The 20,059-nt window shown below is 34.9% G+C and overlaps 1 protein-coding gene across 1 annotated transcript; it reads left to right on the forward strand.

Moving 5' to 3' along the window:
* Positions 1–3,557: 3,557 nt before the first annotated feature.
* Positions 3,558–19,401, forward strand: LOC117335833 (isocitrate dehydrogenase [NADP] cytoplasmic-like). The gene is made up of 12 exons (XM_033896067.1): positions 3,558–3,655; positions 3,751–3,790; positions 6,706–6,812; positions 9,064–9,150; positions 9,497–9,657; positions 9,927–10,073; positions 11,107–11,174; positions 11,842–11,910; positions 12,714–12,865; positions 14,697–14,837; positions 16,831–16,993; positions 17,478–19,401. The coding sequence occupies exons 1-12, from the start codon at positions 3,640–3,642 to the stop codon at positions 17,563–17,565; spliced, it is 1,239 nt and encodes a 412-aa protein (XP_033751958.1). The 5' UTR covers positions 3,558–3,639; the 3' UTR covers positions 17,566–19,401.
* The last annotated feature ends 658 nt before the right edge of the window (positions 19,402–20,059 follow it).

Here is a 20,059-nt window from a genome sequence, read left to right on the forward strand (position 1 = left end):
ATTTCCTTGAGCCTTACGGCTCATCGGTTCAACAAATATATACATGTACAGAAATGATACAATACAAAAAAACACACACTCGCATACACACACTCACACACAACCGGACTAACACATACATTGTACAACAGGTAGAGTGTAGAAGGACATTTTTTTTTTATACTAATAAAAAATCTGTTCTTTGTTTATTACTGTATTTAATATATTTTGCTAAATTTGAAAGATCTTTTTTGTTTACTGTTTCTAGAAGTTGAATAAATTTGTACATACTAGGTTTATTATAATAATATTTCTTAATAAAACGTTTTCTTAGGTCTAAATGAAATTCACATTTAATAATAAAATGAAATTCATCTTCAATGTCTCCACTGTTACAATAGGAACAAATTCTTTGATTTCTTTCTAAGTTATTAAATCTACCAATTTCAATATTTAATTTATGTGATGACAATCTAATTCTAGTTATTTCTTTTAAATTAGAAGTACCTATTGGTTTTGATAAATATGGCTGTAAGTAGAACTTTTCACTAATAAACTTGTACAGTGAACACTTGGAAGATGAATTGATTTTTTCTTTACATTCTTGTATAAATATATCACATAGTCTGCATTTAACAATATTCATAATATAATCAGCTGTATAAATATCCCCATTTTGCCATATATACCCAACACCCATTCTATACAGTTCTTCTTTTACTTCATTCAACCATTCATTCCCGTTTTCTAACATATCTTGATAACAAGCATTTAACACACAGTTATTGGTTTGTTTTAATTTCAACCAATATTTAAAAATTCTAAATTTCCTCACTATTACAAAAGGTAATCTCCCTAATTCTTGGTAAATCATACAATTAGAAGTACTTTTCTTAACCCCCAATAATCTTTTTAAAAACTGTAAGTGGATTTTCTCTATATCCGGTGCTTTATGAAAACCCCAAATTTCAGCCCCATAGTTAAATATACTACCGACGTATGTATCAAAAACATGTAGTTGGGTTTCAACGTTAAAAAAGATTTTCTTTGATACTCCCGAAATTGAAAATAATGCTTTTCTTCCTTGTTCAGCAATTTTTTGTTGAGTTTTCTTAAATTTACCATTAAAATTCATTTGTATCCCCAGATAATTAAATTCATCTACGGTTTCTAATACACATCCGTCATATAACCACTTTTCTTCTTTTCTTAATTTACCACCGTTTCGGAAAACCATTACGTATGTATGGGTTCATTCTCACTTAGCCAACATTCTGAAATTTACCTGTATTACCTGACCAACGTCAAAATTTACACCTGAGTGAGTTTCAGCTATAGTCTGTTCTTACTTTTCATGAAAGAAAATATGAAAATGACAAGTTGAATAGGACTTGTGTGATAAAGATTTAAATGAATTTATGTAGGCTACTTATCATAATAAATCTTAGATGTTTGCGGTAAATACTTAAACTATACCCAATTTTATTTAATCGAGATATATTATGGAACCTAGCTTCATATCTAATTTCAAGTTTAAATTGTAATTTTAATGATATCATCTAGATGTATTACAAGTACAATTGTCTTTAATCGCTGTTACTTAAATCTGTGTGTACGTATTTATTTATTTCATTTTAAAAAAAAATACGAAAAGAAACCAAATTAAATCTATTCCGTTTGTACCAGTTCTTATGAAATTATATCAAACTAGCAGTGGGTGTGTTTCTTAATGAAATAAAACAATGTTGTTGTGAAGAAGTTTGTGCTATTCCAACTACCATTGATGAGGTGATGTTAGTGAGATGACACCAAAAATGTCTATATACACAATGTAATGTCGGGCCTGAAACTACACAATTTGAATTATTTACCCTCTAGCTGTTGTACGTTTTTGCAAAACTTTCCTTTTTGCCGTGTGAATCTCTTAAGAAGGAAACACATGTTAAAGACTTAATTGTATGGCTCACTCAAAATTTTTACTTTTCATTACATGTTTAATAAGCGGTTGGTAAGGCCATGCCAATGTTTGGATTTTTAAAACGTACTTGCAGGCCATTTACAAACATTTCTGTAACGTGATATACACGTCTCTGATTAAATCGAAATTAAACTATAATGGTCTATCTTCAATCTGATTAAAATACAGATCCTAATACTATCGTGTCAACACATAGTATTAGGATCTGTATTTTAATTAGATTGGTCTATCTTAATTACTTGCAAATGTGTACACAATTCAATTTTCCTAGTCTGGAATGTAGACGTAAATTCATATAGTTTATATGTTTATTCAAATCTGTACATAGCCTGCTTGATTGAACTTTGTAGTTATTTCACAGAAGAAATTCACTTTTCAGTTCCACATCGGGTTTTAAGGTTGGGTAGCTCAACTCTGTTGTGTCCCTGTAAATGCCGGATTAATGTAAGATAATGTAGTGTCCAAATTAACTACATTTGGGCATGTTTCTGACAGGTTTTTAGCGTCTTACTTGAAAGATTTAAGTTGGACATGGAGATTTGTTTTTAGAATTAAGTTTTTTTACTGTTCATAACATGATTGTCTAGATGGTATATATTTAGGACGTCAATTCTATTTTACACGTGTATACTCTTTATATACCGTATTTGTTCTTACTATGCATTTTATTTTATCTTATGATATATTTTATTAATTTGTTATCAATTCTGTAATTGGACCTTTTGGTCTGTTGAAATTGAAATAAATAAGAAATGACTCAATAGAAATAGATCACGATGTCATCCTCATTAAAGTTTTATGAAGCAGTCTATAGCCTTACCTGTAATTATCTCCTATTGTTCTACCTTTCACACCTAGTCTCACTTGGCCAACAAAATACCTTACCTGTATACCACAAAATTCAGAATGTTGGCTAAGTGAGAAGACACCCTATGTATGTCCCTGACAGAACCAAAGGGTTGCGGAATAAATAGGATACGTAGCTTCACTGGCCTGATATACAAGTCTCTGCCCATATGGAAGCGCATATGATAATGGCAAACTTACTGGGGAGGCGGTAAGAAATGGCCGCCTTTCCGCCCAAAACCACCCATTTAAATTTTCAATGTTGATTGATCTCCTCCATATAGATATAGGGACCGCAAGATATCTCTTCATAATATAATTAGCTTTAATAGTAAGAGATATCATGTGGCCTTCATGTAGATGTATCCAAACATGATGAACAGGAGTTTATCCAGGTATTTTTTTTTTTATTTGTTTAAAATAAATAGGGCCTATAGATACCCCAGGCAAGACATTGCTGTTTCCATAACGTCATAGAAAAAGATATAAAGGTAATTTAATTTAGTATATATATAGGTCTCTGGACAGCTAGGCCTATATGCTTTTCAGGGTTCCAAAGAAGTCAGTAGCTGGTACAAATACGTCCTTATCTCAGATGTTATACGGCTATTTTGATTAAATAGCTGCATTTTAAAATAATATGCTAGGCCTAAAATAGGCTGCTTTGTAAAATTTTCAGAGTCGTGAGGTAGGCCTAGCCTGTGTGCCTCGACCTCTCCCTTCTGCAGCCTCACACTGATGAGCCAATCACAGACCAGGGTAAAGGTCAAGTCCTGTTAGCTCACGTTGATCTGTCTACAGAATATTTTGTTGTATCTGCACAACCGGCATCGAATATGGGCAAAATTAAAGGTAAGAAGGACACATTGACTCTTTAATATTCTTTAATTTGTAAATGTGAAATTGTTTAATTCAAATTCAATGTGTATTTTCTGTCTATTTAACAGGAGGACCGGTTGTGGAAATGCAGGGAGATGAGATGACGCGGTAAGAAATGTGTCAAGCTGTCCCGTGTCAAATACCCAGACAAGAGAGTCAAATTAAAATCAAGCTCAGTAAACATTATAAGCGTAGCATTAATGTCTCATTTACTCCCTTCTATACAGTTACGTGTATCTATACTGATCACACAAAGGGCCAAAGATATCTAAACTTTGAACGATGTCTCGCCGGGCGACGGTTTGTAGAACTTGTGACCCGACCAGCTGATCGTAACTCGATCAATACGATACGGAATTTGACTTAGTTTTTTTTGACTAGGCGTTGTCTGTGTAATAAGATACAGTAGAAGTATGTTTGTTTTCGATGTCTGATACGCACCAATGGTCATATTCAATTTATTTCGGAGAAATCCTGGTCATTGTACATACATGATCACTGTCACGTACGTCCTAGTTATTGACTTCGTTTCATTGATTGAATGCAGTGCATAGGGACATGTCTACTACTCTTATAATAGCCAGAAATACCTATCATAATATGTATTCATCATAGACCAGACAAACATATAAGTCTAGACATTTTCCTGTGGTATGATTGTTCACAGTATGGCTTTCTATATATATGCTTGGCTTGTCTGTTTAATGTCTGTCACAGGACAAGGTCAATATGAATCATTGGGTATTAAACTGCGGCTGAAGGAAGACAAAACAGGCACATACAAACCCATGTAATCATGCCCCTGTGGTCCAACCTGTCAAATTGACTAATGTAATTTGCCTGGTACATGTAAATAAGCCTACCAGACGCAATAAACCAGGCTGGTTTCTTGTCTTGCTAGAGGGAACATCTTTTTATCTCCATCATTGAGTGTCATGACTTGTAAGCTACAGTAGAGGTCTCAGGTTCGATCCCAAGCAGAGGCATTAAAATAAATACAATTCATCACATACTCTGTTACGTTAATATAAATTAGCCCACATGTATATAATTGATTTAAACTAAGACAAAACATTGCATGGTACCTGAGCAGTTATATAATTTCTTTTTTCCTGGTTTAGAACCAAATCATTGTATGAAAAACATGTTTATTTAGTTTATTTTTTTTTCTAGAAAGATGGAAATTAATTAACCTCTTGTTAAATAACAAGTTTTTCATAATAGTAGAAGGCTAGGGAATCCCTGCAAATAATTGCGTTTGTGTATATATATATATATATCATTGTCCACACTGTTTGAATTACTTCTTTGCCCCATATAATCATTACAAGTAATTCGTATCCTCCATACATTTATGTGAGGATCCAGTGTTATCTGGTTTATACTGTTTATATTACTTCTTTGACCCATATATATATATATATATTGTGTGTGATGGTCATGATATGGGCATTTCAGCAGCATAGTCCAATAGCTAGCTTTTGTGGCTGTGTGGTTGAGTGTACCGTAGTTAAGCAACGCTGAGCGGGGTAAGCTCTTGGATTGGTGACCGCTCCCTTGTACCCCCGGTGCACGTTACATTTGGTGGCAGCGAACGGGCCTGGTATCCTGTAGGGTGCCCTCGGACAGCATGGGAAGCACAATGTTCCTGGAGACTTGTTGGTGACTTGGGGGTCTGGTCATGAGGCGGTACCGCTATAACAACAAGAGGGACAGTTGTGTTTGCTGAGGATGCCAGGTTGAACCCATGGAAGCTTCGGAACGAAGCTTATCGGCGAAGGGGGTAATGTGATGGTTCATGGATATGGGCATTTCAGCTGCATAGTCCAATAGCTAGCTTTTGTGGCTGTGTGGTTGAGTGTCACGTCTGTGTACCGTAATTAAGCAACGTAGAGCGTGGTAAGCTCTTGGATGGGTGACCGCTCCGTTGTACCCCTGGTGCACGTTACATGTGTATCTATGGCAACTATATTTTATATTACCTGCATACATTTCATGAAAAATACCCAGGTCAATAATGATACTACAATTTTTGATAGTTATGAAGTTTTACGATATATAGTTATGAAGTTTTCCACCTCAATTGCTTAGGTTCTGTCAGTGTTCTATTAAAAGTTACATATGCCTGAGTTTCACTGGACTATACATCGCTCTAATCTTAGAGTTTGTCTCTTTCAGGAAGACATGCTAAAATTCAGCTCTTGACTGCAGCATTTGTAAACTCAATAGCACTTGCATTGACTTAAATATATGTGGGAATATAATCCTTTAAATGTTTCTGTATTGCATCTGTGCAGCATACTGATTTGGAGATAAAAAATAGTACAAATGAGGGGGCTGAAGGATGGAGTCTAAGGGCAAAATAGCCTATGATATGTAATTGGTTGCTAGAAAATACTTATTTTTAGAACTATCACTTATATTTTACTGGTAGCATCCCATTAAAACAAATAGGTTTTCTTGGTAGGATTAAAAAAGGATTTGGTACCATCCATATTTGATATGAGCATCGGGCTATTTTCAAAATCTGTTTTTGTAGGAATATCAGAATTTTGTCAAAATGTAGTGTAAATTTTAAGCATCCTTTGGAAATGGATTAATATTTGTATAAAAGGTGGGTCTCCTCCCCCCCCCTGGGGGGCTAAAGGTTACCCCATGGGGGGAATATATCATAATTACATAATTAAATTATTCTGTAGAATTGTGGAATGTTTTGCCATAGTCACTGAAATTTCCTGGTGAGCAATACTGGCCTTCTGGGCCTTCTGTTATTAATGAAAATTCAAGGCTTAAGTAATAATGTGAAAATAGATTATACCCATAATATAAGTTTAAAATAACAAAAATGGTAAAAAAGAAAGACTACAGCCTGTTGTATTTAATTCCCATTTTACAGCCCTTACCATCATCATACCAACCAAAAACCATTATTGCTCATCATTGTTTAGTGTGAATATTTTTCGTTCCGAATTTCATTTATGCTCTGTAGACATTGTTGCCATATAAATCTTTTCTATTTGTAGGGTAATTTGGGATCTCATCAAACAGAAACTGATTTTGCCGTTTGTTGATTTAGAGCTTCACACATATGACCTTGGCATTGAGAACAGGGATGCAACTGATGATCAAGGTAATTCCATGCTGCTTCCAAGCTGCAGCATCTGAAAAGAGGTCTCGGCTTGTAAATTGTCAGTTTGGTCATGCAACCTTGGCATGAATAATAGTAAGAGTGGGTTGCTAAAACTAGAAAACTTTACCCTGTAACAAAGTGTAGATTCCTTGAATGTTTATTTCCTTAATCACTGAATTACATAGTTTTTATTAGCTCATCTGGTCCAAAGGACCAAAGTGATCTTAATTTGCCATACCATGGCGTACAGTATCAATACATCTGCCTGTCAACAGTTACCTTGTGAACACGATAACTTGAGTAAATATCAACCAAGTTTTATGAAACTTTGTATGCAGTCAGATATCAAAAAGATCCGACGAGTTCGAAAATGGGAATTATTCAACAGTAACTTACAGAGTTATTGACCTTTGTAATAATATTATTATTGGACCTTGTGAACACAATAACTGGAGTAAATATCATCCAAGTTTGATGAAACCTTGTATGTTACCATGTAATCTTGCATGAGTTCAAAAATGGAAATTATTTCACAGCAATAACTTACAGAGTTATTGCCCTTTGCATATTATATTTTTTATTATTGGACCTTGTGAATGGGATAACTGGAGTAAATATCAACCAAGTTTGATAAAACTTTGTATGTAGCCATATATCGACACGATCTCAGAGGAGTTCGAAAATGGGAATGATTCAACAATAACTTACAGTTATTAGCTCACCTGCCAGAAGGGCAAGTGAGCTTATGCCATGGTGCGGCTTCCGTCCGTCCGTCCGGCCGGCGTCAACTTTTTCATTTAAACAACTTCTTCTCAATAACCAAGAGACCCAGGAACTTCATATTGGGCCTGTAGCATACTGGGGTGAAGGGCTTCCAAGTTTGTTCAAATAATTGACCTTGACCTTCATTCAAGGTCACATGGGTCAAATAGGCTATAATCTTCAAACGACTTCTTCTCAATAACCAAGAGGCCAAGGGACTTGATATTGAGCCTGTAGCTTGCTGGGGTGAAGGACTACCAAGTTTGTTCAAATAAATGACCTTGACCTTCATTCAAGGTCACACTGGTCAAATAGGCTATAATCTTCAAACGACTTCTTCTCAATAACCAAGAGGCCCAGGGACTCGATATTGGACCTGTAGCATGCTGGGGTGAAGGGCTACAAAGTTTGTTCAAATAAATGACGTTGACCTTCATTCAAGGTCACATGGGTCAAATAGGCTATACTCTTCAAACAACTTCTTCTCAATAACCAAGAGGCCCAGGTACTTGATATTGGGCCTGTAGTATGCTAGGGTGAAGGGCTACAAAGTTTGTTCAAATAAATGACCTTGACCTTCATTCAAGGTCACATGGGTCAAATAGGCTATATTCTTCAAACAACTTCTTCTCAATAACCAAGAGGCTCAGGGACTTGGTATTGGGTCTGTAGCATGCTTGGGGGAAGGGCTACCAAGTTTGTTCAAATAAATGACCTTGACCATCATTTAAGGTCATATTGGTCAAATAGGCTATATTCTTCAAATGATTTCTTCTTAATAACCAAAAGGCCCAGGGACTTGATATTGGGCCTGTAGCATGCTGGGGTGAAGGGCTACAAAGTTTGTTCAAATTAATGAGCCTTGACCTACAGTTAAGGTCACAGGGGTGAAATCGGCTTAAATCTGTTAACAATAATTTTGCGATAGCCAAGAGCCTCCTAGACCAGATATTTGGCCAATAAAATGCTGGAATGAAGGACTAGAAAATTTATTAATATGAATAAACCTAGCTTACTATGATAATCAGCATAGTATCTGTAGAAATGACCTCAATCAACTTCAAAGTTGCTGTAGAGCCAGGTGAGCGATACAGGCCCATTGGGCCTCTTGTTGCCCTTTGTAATACTGCTATTAACAATTGTAATAATATTATTATTAACATATTTTCTAGCTCACCTGGCCCAAAGGGTAAATCTTTTTAAAATGCTATTAGTCCTAAATAACTGAATGGATTTAAATGAAATTTGGTCTGGAGAATCATTTGACATGTTGCATGTTGCATAAATGAATAATGTGACGCCCTTGGGTCGAGAAAGGGGCCCCAATAGGGGAAATATAGCAAAAAAAACAAACTTTAAAATACTTTTTCTTTTTCAAGAATGACAGGATTAAGAGTATTTTACCATTATTGCTGAAATATTCAGTTGAGACTTGCAGGCCTCTTGTTATTCAATAAAGTTATGACACACAATTGGTTTTGTTTTTCAGTGACCATAGATGCTGCCTTTGCCATTAAGAAATACAATGTGGGTATTAAATGTGCCACCATTACTCCTGATGAGAAAAGAGTGGAAGGTAATTATATAATGTCCAGATATCCTCTCTCTGTACATAAGATATTATAAAATGTCCTAATATTTCTCTCTGTACATAAATATTATATAATGTCCTAATATCCTCTCTGTACTATGTCACCCTAAACCCTCACCCACACACACCTCCTACCCCTTAACTCTCTATCAACCAATTAGAAGTTAGGATTCAATAGATATACCTTGTCAGATGTGTACTTTTTACTGAACAAACATGACAATCATTTCTGTATCTAAATATTTTGTTTTAATTGGAATATATTTTGATATAGAAAATAGAAAACTTACTCTGTGAAATTTGTTTTGTACTACTATTATTTGATCTACAGAATTTAAACTGAAGAAAATGTGGAAATCTCCGAATGGGACAATTAGAAATATCCTTGGAGGAACAGTATTCCGAGAGGCCATCATATGTAACAACATTCCCCGTCTGGTACCTGGCTGGACAAAGAGTATTGTCATAGGCAGACATGCTTATGGAGATCAGGTACTTGATAAATTTATAACTTAATTTTTGATGAAATAACAGTTTTAATGTTCAGGTAGCCATATTGTACAATGGGGATATTTTAAACAATGTTTGATGATACTAAAGATGTTTGATGATGCTATATTTGATTACCTTAAATCAATGTTTTGAATGATGACACTTTATCAATGCTATATCAATGTTTGGTAATGGTATGTTTGATTACCCTATATCAATGTTTGGTAATGCTATGTAAATGCCCAGTATAAATTATCCATCTTTACCAGTACAAAGCCACAGACTTTGTGGTACCTGGTCCTGGGAAACTTGAGATGAAGTTCACACCAAGTGATGGCGGAGAAGCAGTCAACTACACAGTGTTTGAATTCCAAGATGGCGGTGGTGTCTCTTTAGGAATGTACAATACAGATAAGGTATATAGACCAAGTAGTCAGGACTCATTGTATTCACAGTGTGATGCTGTAGGTATAATTAAGGACAGATTTGATCATTGTATTCACGGTGTGATGCTGTAGGTATAATTAAGGACGGATTTGGTCATTGTATTCACAGTGTGATGCTGTAGGTATAATTAAGGACGGATTTGGTCATTGTATTCACAGTGTGATGCTGTAGGTATAATTAAGGACAGATTTGATCTTTGTATTCAGTGTGATGCTGTTAGGTATAATTAAGGATGGATTTGATCATTGTATTCACAGTGTGATGCTGTAGGTATAATTAAGGACGGATTTGATCATTATATTCACAGTGTGATGCTCTAGGTATAATTAAGGACGTATTTGATAATTGTATTCACAGTGTGATGCTGTAGGTATAATTAAGGACGGATTTGATCATTGTATTCACAGTGTGATGCTGTTAGGTATAATTAAGGACGGATTTGATCATTATATTCACAGTGTGATGCTGTAGGTATAATTAAGGAGAGATTTGGATGAAAATTGATATAGAAATTGTTGCTGTGTAGTAAGTGTCCTGTCCATCACACTTTGGTAAGGCTTTGGGTTTAAGTCCTTTTTTTCAGTAAGTAATGGTTTAAGAAGGTTGATGTTCTGTACAAAGTTTCTTTTTAGGGTTAATGTGAATGTTTTGGTGAGTTTGATAGTAGAAATATATAATTATTTCAATTTTCTTACATTTTTTGGTAAAATCAGACTACTTTTAGCTCCATTTCTGGGGTCACCTGCCCGACCACATGGGTTTTCCTTGGGTTATCCGGTTTCCTCCCACAGTAAGACCCCTCGCTCACTTCCATCCGGGCCAACAAGTGTAATTAATATAAGTTGATATAACTTGTTTCGCAATAGTTGTAAAATAAATAAAGTTTACATTTTAGCTCCATTTCCATGAAGCCACAAACTTACTCTAATAAAAGCTAGAATCAACCTGTTGCTGTGGGTAAAATGTTTGATATTACATTAATATGTGTTTGGTTATTTACAGAGTATAACAGAGTTTGCACACAGTTCATTTGTGTTTGCCTTGGAGAAAGGCTGGCCACTTTACCTGAGGTATGTGATATTTAACTTACAACCATCACAGTGGTAGAGAATTACTCTAATTTTGTCAACATTGTTGTCTGGTCCAACTTAGTCTACGCTGTCAATTTGATTATAATTTTAAATATTTTCACACTTCACTGAACATACATTTCCTTGGTCATTTGCCTGCTGAAGGTGACGGAATAAAGTCGTCAACATGTTACAGATAAAATCCATATTAACCTCAGTTTGATGTAAATTATGAAAATGTATTCACATCCATTGTATTTGCTGTGACCATATCAGGCAGTGATAAAGTGTCATTTTGTTTGTAATGTATTTCTTGTCAAATAAGATATCTACAGTATAAGTGATTATATTCTAAGTTCAATGAGTATATCAGTCCTGTACTAGAAAATCATTTTGTGTTTGCCATATTTTCAAGTTCATAATTGAGCATATAATGCTAATACTTCAGTTGTATTAAAACATGTTCAAAACAAGTATCGGACATCATTATGTAATAAATCCTGTTAAAGCACATATTGCTAAAAAGAGAAGAGGTTATTAACATACTTTGTTAAAATTAGAATGTTGTAGAGAGACATTTAACCTGCACCATAAAGCAGTATTGTGTGAAAATATTTAAACCATTCCTCAACACAGCTGTTTATACATTGTGTATCTTAATTTCCAGCACTAAGAACACAATCCTGAAGAAATATGATGGTCGATTCAAGGACATCTTTCAAGACATCTATGACAGGTACGGATAAGTTTTGACAGTCCGATGCATACATGTATACATGTAGATAAACAACATACTGTGTTTAACTAAGTTTGTTTAACTAACCTTGCATGCAAGTTACATCATTTTGCAACCTAAAGAAAAAAATCAGAAAAAAACAGTTGCCTACTGCTAGCTATATATGTGCATACTAATGTCTGATGAGAGTGCTCTATCATATCCCCCCCCCCCCTGTTTCTGTACCACTGGTGACTAGATATTTTATAGCTACAGCACTTCGTAATACATACATGTGTATCATTTCCTGCCTATATTTGGGTCCAAAGGAGGCCCCATTCCCAATTGTGTACCATGTTGTTTAATTTTTCTAGTGAAATCATCAAAATTCCCAACATCTTTTAAATCTGATGTTTTTCATACGAGGACATGAAATCCATGAAAATTTGTTTCCAATTTTCTTTAAAATCGCTTAATACACAAAAAAATTCCTAATTTGCACTAGATGGCAACTTCCTAAAATGTCCAGGAAAAACACTGATCGCTGATGTAAGAAAACCTGTGTAACCAACTTTTAGTCTGGATGATTACATTAAAGAAGCCTTATTTTCAGTAGAGGAGTACGTAGAAATGTTTTTTCTCCACCCCTTTATGTTGTCAAGTATGGAGGAGCTTAAATAAGGCATATAGAGAGACTTAACTCCACCTGTTCAGTTTTATCAATTTGATTTCATTAATTTAGTATCTAATTAGCGCTCGATATTAATGAGTTTCACAATATTGTACTTGTTCACTTATTTTAAACTAAAAAATACTTCTTCCAGAGAGTACAAGTCCAAGTTTGAGGCTAAGTCCATCTGGTATGAACATCGTCTGATTGATGACATGGTGGCCTACGCGATGAAGTCAGAAGGAGGCTTTGTGTGGGCCTGCAAGAACTATGACGGAGATGTCCAGTCGGACTCGGTTGCTCAAGGTAAGCATTTTAAGACTATTTTTTATTCCATCTTCATGTCTTTTGTTGAAAATAAAATCTGGAATAGCGATTTTGAGGTTAACTGAAATCTAATCTCAAGTGACCTGCTCTGGACCTTTTGTCAGGTAATGTTCTCTGATCTTCTCAAACTACTTTCAATGAAATTTTGCAGTTACCTTTCATGGCTAAAAGGTCAACCATAATTGTGAATTATATGATCGGTGATCCCCATCCCCCAGAAACCTGTGGGGCAGGGCAAAAATGGGGCAAATTCATGTAATTGACATTGAAATTTTGTTCATGTAATCAGTTGGACATTAATTTATGCCATGAAATTATAAAAGTCTTCTACTCATGACCCAGACATGGCAGAATGAAATACTTTTCTTAGATGGAAGGATTTTAAGGTGCTTTACCAAAATTGTGAATTTCATGACCCTGGGGTCTCGTGCAACCCCCTTGGAAGAGGGGAGGGGATTTTACTATTGTTTATGTATGGAAAATCACGTTTTTCATTGAAATTATTTCAAGCTTGATTAGAATTATCAGTTTGGGATTGCAGTTTAATAGTATGTACATAGTGGCCCTTACTGACCCCCAGGGGATGATAAGCAAGGCCAAAAAGGGTCAACTTGACTGAAATTTCAAAAATCTTTTTCTTAACACCAAGATATGTTGAATCAAATACTTTTTAGCTCACCTGCCCGAAGGGCAAGTGAGCTTATGCAGTGGCGTGGCGTCCGTCCATCGTCTGGCTGTCCGTCCAGCATGAACTTTTCCATTTAAACAACCTCGAATTCTTCTCAATAACCAAGAGGCTCAGAGACCTAATACAGGGCCTGTAGCATGCTGGGATGAAGGGCTACCAAGTTTGTTCAAATGAATGAAATTGACCTTCATTCAAGGTCACAGGGGTCAAATAGGCTAAAATCTTTCAACAACTTCTTCTCATTAACCAAAACACCCAGGGACTTGATATTAGGTCTGTAGCATGCTTGGGTGAAGGGCTACCAAGTTTGTTCAAATGAATGACCTTGACCGTCATTCACAGTCACACGGGTCAGATATGCTAGAATCTTTTAAACGACTTCTTTTCAATAACCAAGAGTCCCAGGGAGTTGATATGTGGTCTGAAGCATGCTGGGGTAAGGGCTACCAAGTTTGTTGAAATGAATGACGACCTTCATTCAAGGTGAGAGCAGTTAAATAGGTTAAAATATTTCCATGACTTATTTTCAATAACTGAAAGGTCCGGAGACCTTATATTTGACTTTTAGCATTCTTAGATGAAGGCTATTAAGTTTAATTTGTTCAAATGAATGACCTTGATCATAATTTAAGTTTGAAAAAGTTAAATTGACCTTGGATCTTATATATGGTCTCTGATACACCTATTCTTAATTATGTTTTTATGAAATGGATCACTGGATAGCAGGTGAGCGATTCGGGCCCATTGGGCCCTTGTTTATTTATGGAAGGGTCTTGAGGTGCTTTATTAAAATTATCAATTTCTTACCTTGGGTATCATATTTCCCCTTGGGGAGGGGATATATTCGTTTAAATCGGGAAGCATATCAACTTGATTAGAATGATCAGTTTGAAGCATATCAACTTGATTAGAATTATCAGTTTGAAGGTATGTAAATATTGGACCTGACGGACTCCTAGAGGTTGATGGGTGGGGCTAAAAGGGTCAAATTGACTGAAATATATATATCAGAACTCAGGTGAGCATTAAGGCCCATGGGGCTCTTTTTCAGGATTGTCATGTGCTTCTAAATGTTTTGTCTGAATCTGCTGTACTGTAGTACTGACAATTTCCCTATTCCAGGTTTCGGATCCTTGGGTATGATGACTAGTGTCCTGATTTGTCCGGACGGTAAAACAATAGAGTCGGAGGCTGCCCATGGAACAGTTACAAGACATTACAGAATGCACCAACAGGGCAAGGAGACATCCACCAACTCTATAGGTAGAGAGACTTTATTGAAGAAAAATACTTTTTAAAAGTTCTCAACCAAATCTTTGGTTAAGGGTAATTAACAAAGAAAATATTTTGATGAACCTCCACTAAATCTACTGGTAAGGACAATTTAACAAAGAAAAGTATTTGAAATAGAAAAAAACTTCAATGTATCAATTAGTTCGGAAAATTTAGCAAGAAAAAGTATTTGAAATAGATGTAGCAAGAAAAAGTATTTGAAATAGAAAGAAAAAATTCACTGTATCAGTTAGTTAGGATAATTTAACAATAATCAAAGGGCCAAAGGCCCTGAGAAACGTCAGGGTCTGGGGTCATAAAATAAGAAATTTAAAATTGAATTTTATAGTCAGACAGCTACATTTGTATCAGATGAAATGTCATAATCTGGTTATTCTTATTCTATATTATTCAAGAAAACATGTATAACATATTTATCTGCTGAAAACTTTTCAAGAGCTGAGTATAGTTCTTTCCCTGATCTTTTTCTTTAATGTTTGTGGAAGAGTATTGATATACCTCTGAATCAGTAAAGCTGATTGTAAACTTTGAAAAAAATCAACTGAAGGACAAATCGGTCTATTAACGGTTATATGTGCAACATGCAGAGATAAAATCCAAGATGTACACAGCCTAAGTTTTTTAAAATTTATATTATAAGATGTTAATTAGGCCTAGCAAACATCTATTTTATGACCCCTACTAGTAACATCGAAAATGATAATATTTAACCTCACGCTGTCGGTCACGCTGTCCGACGAGACATAATTATATAGGCCTACTGACCAGTACAGTTTTGACAAACAAGACAACAGTCATGGATCATAAGCGTTAGATTATTTTCAAATAAACAAATAATAATCTTATTTCAATGAATCCTCATGAAAAACGGCAATGTAGTTTGTTACAACTTGCCTTAATTCATGTTGATATTTCTATATATATTCTAGCGACATACAAATAAATATGAAACTGCGAACGGTCACTGGTTTAGTTACACATTAGACATAACCGCCATTTTGGCCGATAATTTATTATCACGTGACAGCTGAAGTTATCCCGTGGAATGTTTGGCTGCAAAACTATTTATAGAATTGTAAACATTTGACTACTTAAACACGGTTGGTTTTAGGCTTAGGGATGGGGGCCGAGTGGTTAAGGTGTCCCTTTATCACTAGCCCCCCACCTCTGGGTTGTGAGTTCGAAACCTACGTGGGACAATTGCAAGGTACTGACTGTAGGCCTGTGGTTCCACCTCCAAAACCTGGCACGTCCTTAAATGACCCTGGCTGTTAATGGGACGTTAAACAAAAACAAACCAAACTTTAGGCTTACATGAAATGTTCTTGCATATGAACTCAGGATGAACATACGAGTCTAAGACATATGGATAGTTTCTCTGTGGACGCATGTAAATTTCCACGACGATTAGCAAACTTAATTTTTTTAACTTTCATTTTCAAGACAAGATTGAGACAGAACTACTTAATCCTACGCCAACAAATTGCATATACTGATGAGGAAAATGTATATATTTATAATCGAAAATAGTCTAGAACACCAAACATTCATATTTCATTTTAAATAATTGCTGTAAACACGGGAACCATCAGTTAAATCGTGTCAATAATTGCTGTTGAAATAGGAACTATATTAGGCTGCGGATGTATATCATTTGTATTACAGAAAAGAGAAGTTATTAGCTGGAAACAAAAGTGTGGCTAACAAAATTTATCCACCACGACTAAAACGGCAGGTGCCAAAGGCATCCTGACATTAAAAAGTATTTTATGAGGACAAGCTAAAGCTTTGCCAATATGTTGTTGTTGAAAGTGTTTCAGTACTTTGTTGTGTCTAAATATATTTGACTGTGAAGTTCAATTATTACAATTTGTATGTATTAATTTTGTTCAAATTCTACTTAGTTTGAATAAAGAAAGGTCTTGTCTTCTGTGCTGTGACAATTTAGATTTAATTTTTTCAGCATCCATATTTGCATGGACAAGGGGTTTAATACATAGAGCCAAACTGGACAAGAATGGTAGCCTGAAACAATTTGCTGAGAGCCTGGAGCGTGCCTGTGTGGATACGATAGAGTCAGGAATTATGACAAAGGATTTGGCCATTTGTATCAAAGGAATGAATGGGTAAGTAGATATAACAGTATCTATCACCATGGTGGCACTAGGCCTCCTTACATCAAGGGAATACATGAGGAAGGTTCCATTTAGATATGTTGCTTTTTAATGAAGCTGTAATAGAGTGAAATAAGAGAGATGTGAACATTAAACTTAATATAAAGGATGGGTCTGTATAACATTTCATCTTAACCTGTAATTACTTCAGTAAAAAGTCTGTGTAGGGCTCATGAAGGGTCTATGAAACTCTTCAGCTATATACCTGTTATAAGTACATTTCAGTAATATATATATATATTGTAGACTCATGTAGGTTCTGTAAAACTCTTCAGCTATATACCAGTTATAAGTACATTTCAGTAATACAATCTATGCATTGTAGACTCATGTAGGGTCTGTAAAATTCCTCTGCTTTGCCGGTTATAACATTTCATGAATACAATCTATGTATTGTAGAATCATGTTAATTATTGATTTCTACCCCTCCTTTCAGAATTGCCCGCAAGGATTATCTGAACACATTTGAATTTATCGACAAAGTAGCCGAGGATCTGCAAAAGAGAATGGGCCAATTAAGTTGACTAGACATGGAGGATGAACCAGCAAGTCGACTGTGAAGTCAGTTGGAATGTTGGCTTCATTAGGATTTTCAAATTTAGGATCCAGATGACAACATTTAGTTAATGATATTTCCATGTTGTGACATGTCTTAATGACATGAGTATTGGACAGAAATCTTGATCGGCTAAGGGATCACCATAACAATCATAGCACCTGTTTGCTTACTGGATAATTTTGAATGATGATGCCAAAATCAGTTAATTCCACAATAATTCTGTTACTGACTTTGTTGTTTAGTTATGTCTTTCTCTTTTTTTAGTTGATTTTTAAAGGAAAATTTATGTTCTTTTGTTCTAAGTTAATTTTCTTTACTGTATAGAGTAAATGTATAATGTTTTAAAAAATCAAAATGTACAATTCGTGATTGTTTATGTAATGAGTTTGCAACTACTTTGTTATGTCATGTCTGTAGTAGTTCTCGATAATTTGAGGTCTTTTTTTTTAATGTCCATTTCATCTTCAATTTCCCTTCTAACTACAGGTTGGTTAAGTTCCTATTTACCATGATCACTCTGATGGGTTGGCTGTTACTGTAGTATCTCTCAAGTCGTAGCTAGTATCTTGCAGATTGACGGATATTCATCTTTCCATGAAGTTATTTTGCCATCATTTCAGAAAGTGTCTAACAGATAAGTGAGCTTTTTGCTAGTACGGTATCGACAGATTGGTAGGGCCTTTCCATGAATGTGCTGGTAGATCTTGGAGCTTAATCGAACTTTCTACAGAAGTCTTTGTATAGATAGAAGTCTTCCAACATTTCATAATGTGATATGGGTGCTTGATATCATCAGGTTGGTTATATTCTACAGTGCTTGTACTAAATGGAGCATGTAGTTGTCGTGTTCATGGCCTGGAAGTCTGTGTGAAGTAGAAATCTCCATCTCTCCTGACACCAGCTTTGTAGGATCATAACCTATTTATCTTATGGTGTTCTCAAATTTCAGTCACTAATTTGTTTTCGAAATAAAATCTACAAAGTTTTATTCCGTTGGATAAAGTTTTTGTAGGATATTTCTGTATTTGGGTTTTAATATTACTAATGTTGAGGTCAGTAAATGTACAATATTTTAATCAGATATTCTTTTATACTATTTAAACTTTTGCTGGATATATTTTATGTAATATTTCATTACTTTGTAATCTCTTACAAATAAATTTTAAAGATACAATCAATGTTAAAATTTTTTAACTTTACAGTTTACCCCTACACTGGTGTTACTGTTATTTTTTATCTACTTATACTGTTTAAATGTATTCATAATTTACCATTTTCAGGTTCGAGTTGATCTCTTTTATTATCACAAGTTGTTTTTTTTTTTTTTTTTTTTTTCAGTCTGTTTTTGAAGTTGTACCTATAATGTAATCAGTTTTATACTTTGTATAGGAACAATAACTTAAGTTTAGGTGTTGGGTGATTTAAAATCAAAAAAGGAGAAAGTGAATCCTATTGTTTTGACTTGTTGCATGATTGTGTGTGAATTTGAATGTGATTACAATGGTGAGAAACAGGGAGATTGTAACAACTTGGAAAAGTAGGGAAATCACAAGATGGTGGGTTTATAGTATTGCTTTGTTTTGGAGGATGTAGTTACCAGGGTTTGAAATGTTATTGTAGTCTAGATATTAAAAAATATAATTTTGATATTGAATTATATTTTTGTTAACTTTAAAAAAAACTGTTTATGTGCAATCACATGTTTTTAATTGGTTTAATGTGAAGATCTAATTTATGGGTAAAAATTACTAACATTTTAATTTGATGTCATGATAAATGGATTAAAGAAATTATATATATATATATATAATGTACTGTATTAAATATTTGCAAATTTAATAGATTGGCATTATGAAAAAAAATTTATATTGTTTTGTTGTTTATAATGGTAGGCATCTCCAATCATTTTTTGATGGTACAGCCATCTGTCTGTTTGGGTTGTTTTTTTTAACGTCCTATTAACAGCCAGGGTCATATAAGGACTGCCAGGTTTTGGAGTTGGAGGAAAGCCGGAGTACCTGGAGAAAAAACCTCCGCCTACAGGCAGTACCTGGCAACTGCCCCATGTAGTTTTCGAACTCGCAACCCAGAGGTAGAGGGCTAGTGATAAAGTGTTTGGACACCTTAACCACTCGACCACCGCGGCCACCTGTCTGTTGTCCTCTCAAACAAATCCTTTTACAGCCATTTTTCAAGAACAAATCTTGAATCATCTTGAAACTTTTGGGACATGTTCATTATATGCCCTAGCTACATGTATGAATATTATGTTTTGAGTCTGGTCATATTCAAGATGGCCACCGAATACCATTTTGACATCCTAAGTTATATAACAGTACTATTTCTCTGTAGACATGAACTTCTTGGAACTTTCAACATATGTTTGGCAGGGGTCCTAGTAATTCATGCTATCTTTTTAGCTTGAGGAATTAAGGATCTTTGAAATTTGTGTCCAGTAT

Source organism: Pecten maximus, chromosome 10 (genome assembly GCF_902652985.1).
Source record: "Pecten maximus chromosome 10, xPecMax1.1, whole genome shotgun sequence".
In the NCBI taxonomy this organism is placed as follows: Eukaryota; Metazoa; Mollusca; class Bivalvia; order Pectinida; family Pectinidae; genus Pecten; species Pecten maximus.

What these genes read in the sequence shown, in the direction of transcription:
- LOC117335833 (XM_033896067.1), top strand. An exon ending in GGATGCAACTGATGATCAAG is followed by an intron (nt 6,813 to 9,063) that starts GTAATTCCATGC and finishes TTTGTTTTTCAG; the next exon opens with TGACCATAGATGCTGCCTTT. An exon ending in GGCTGGCCACTTTACCTGAG is followed by an intron (nt 11,175 to 11,841) that starts GTATGTGATATT and finishes CTTAATTTCCAG; the next exon opens with CACTAAGAACACAATCCTGA.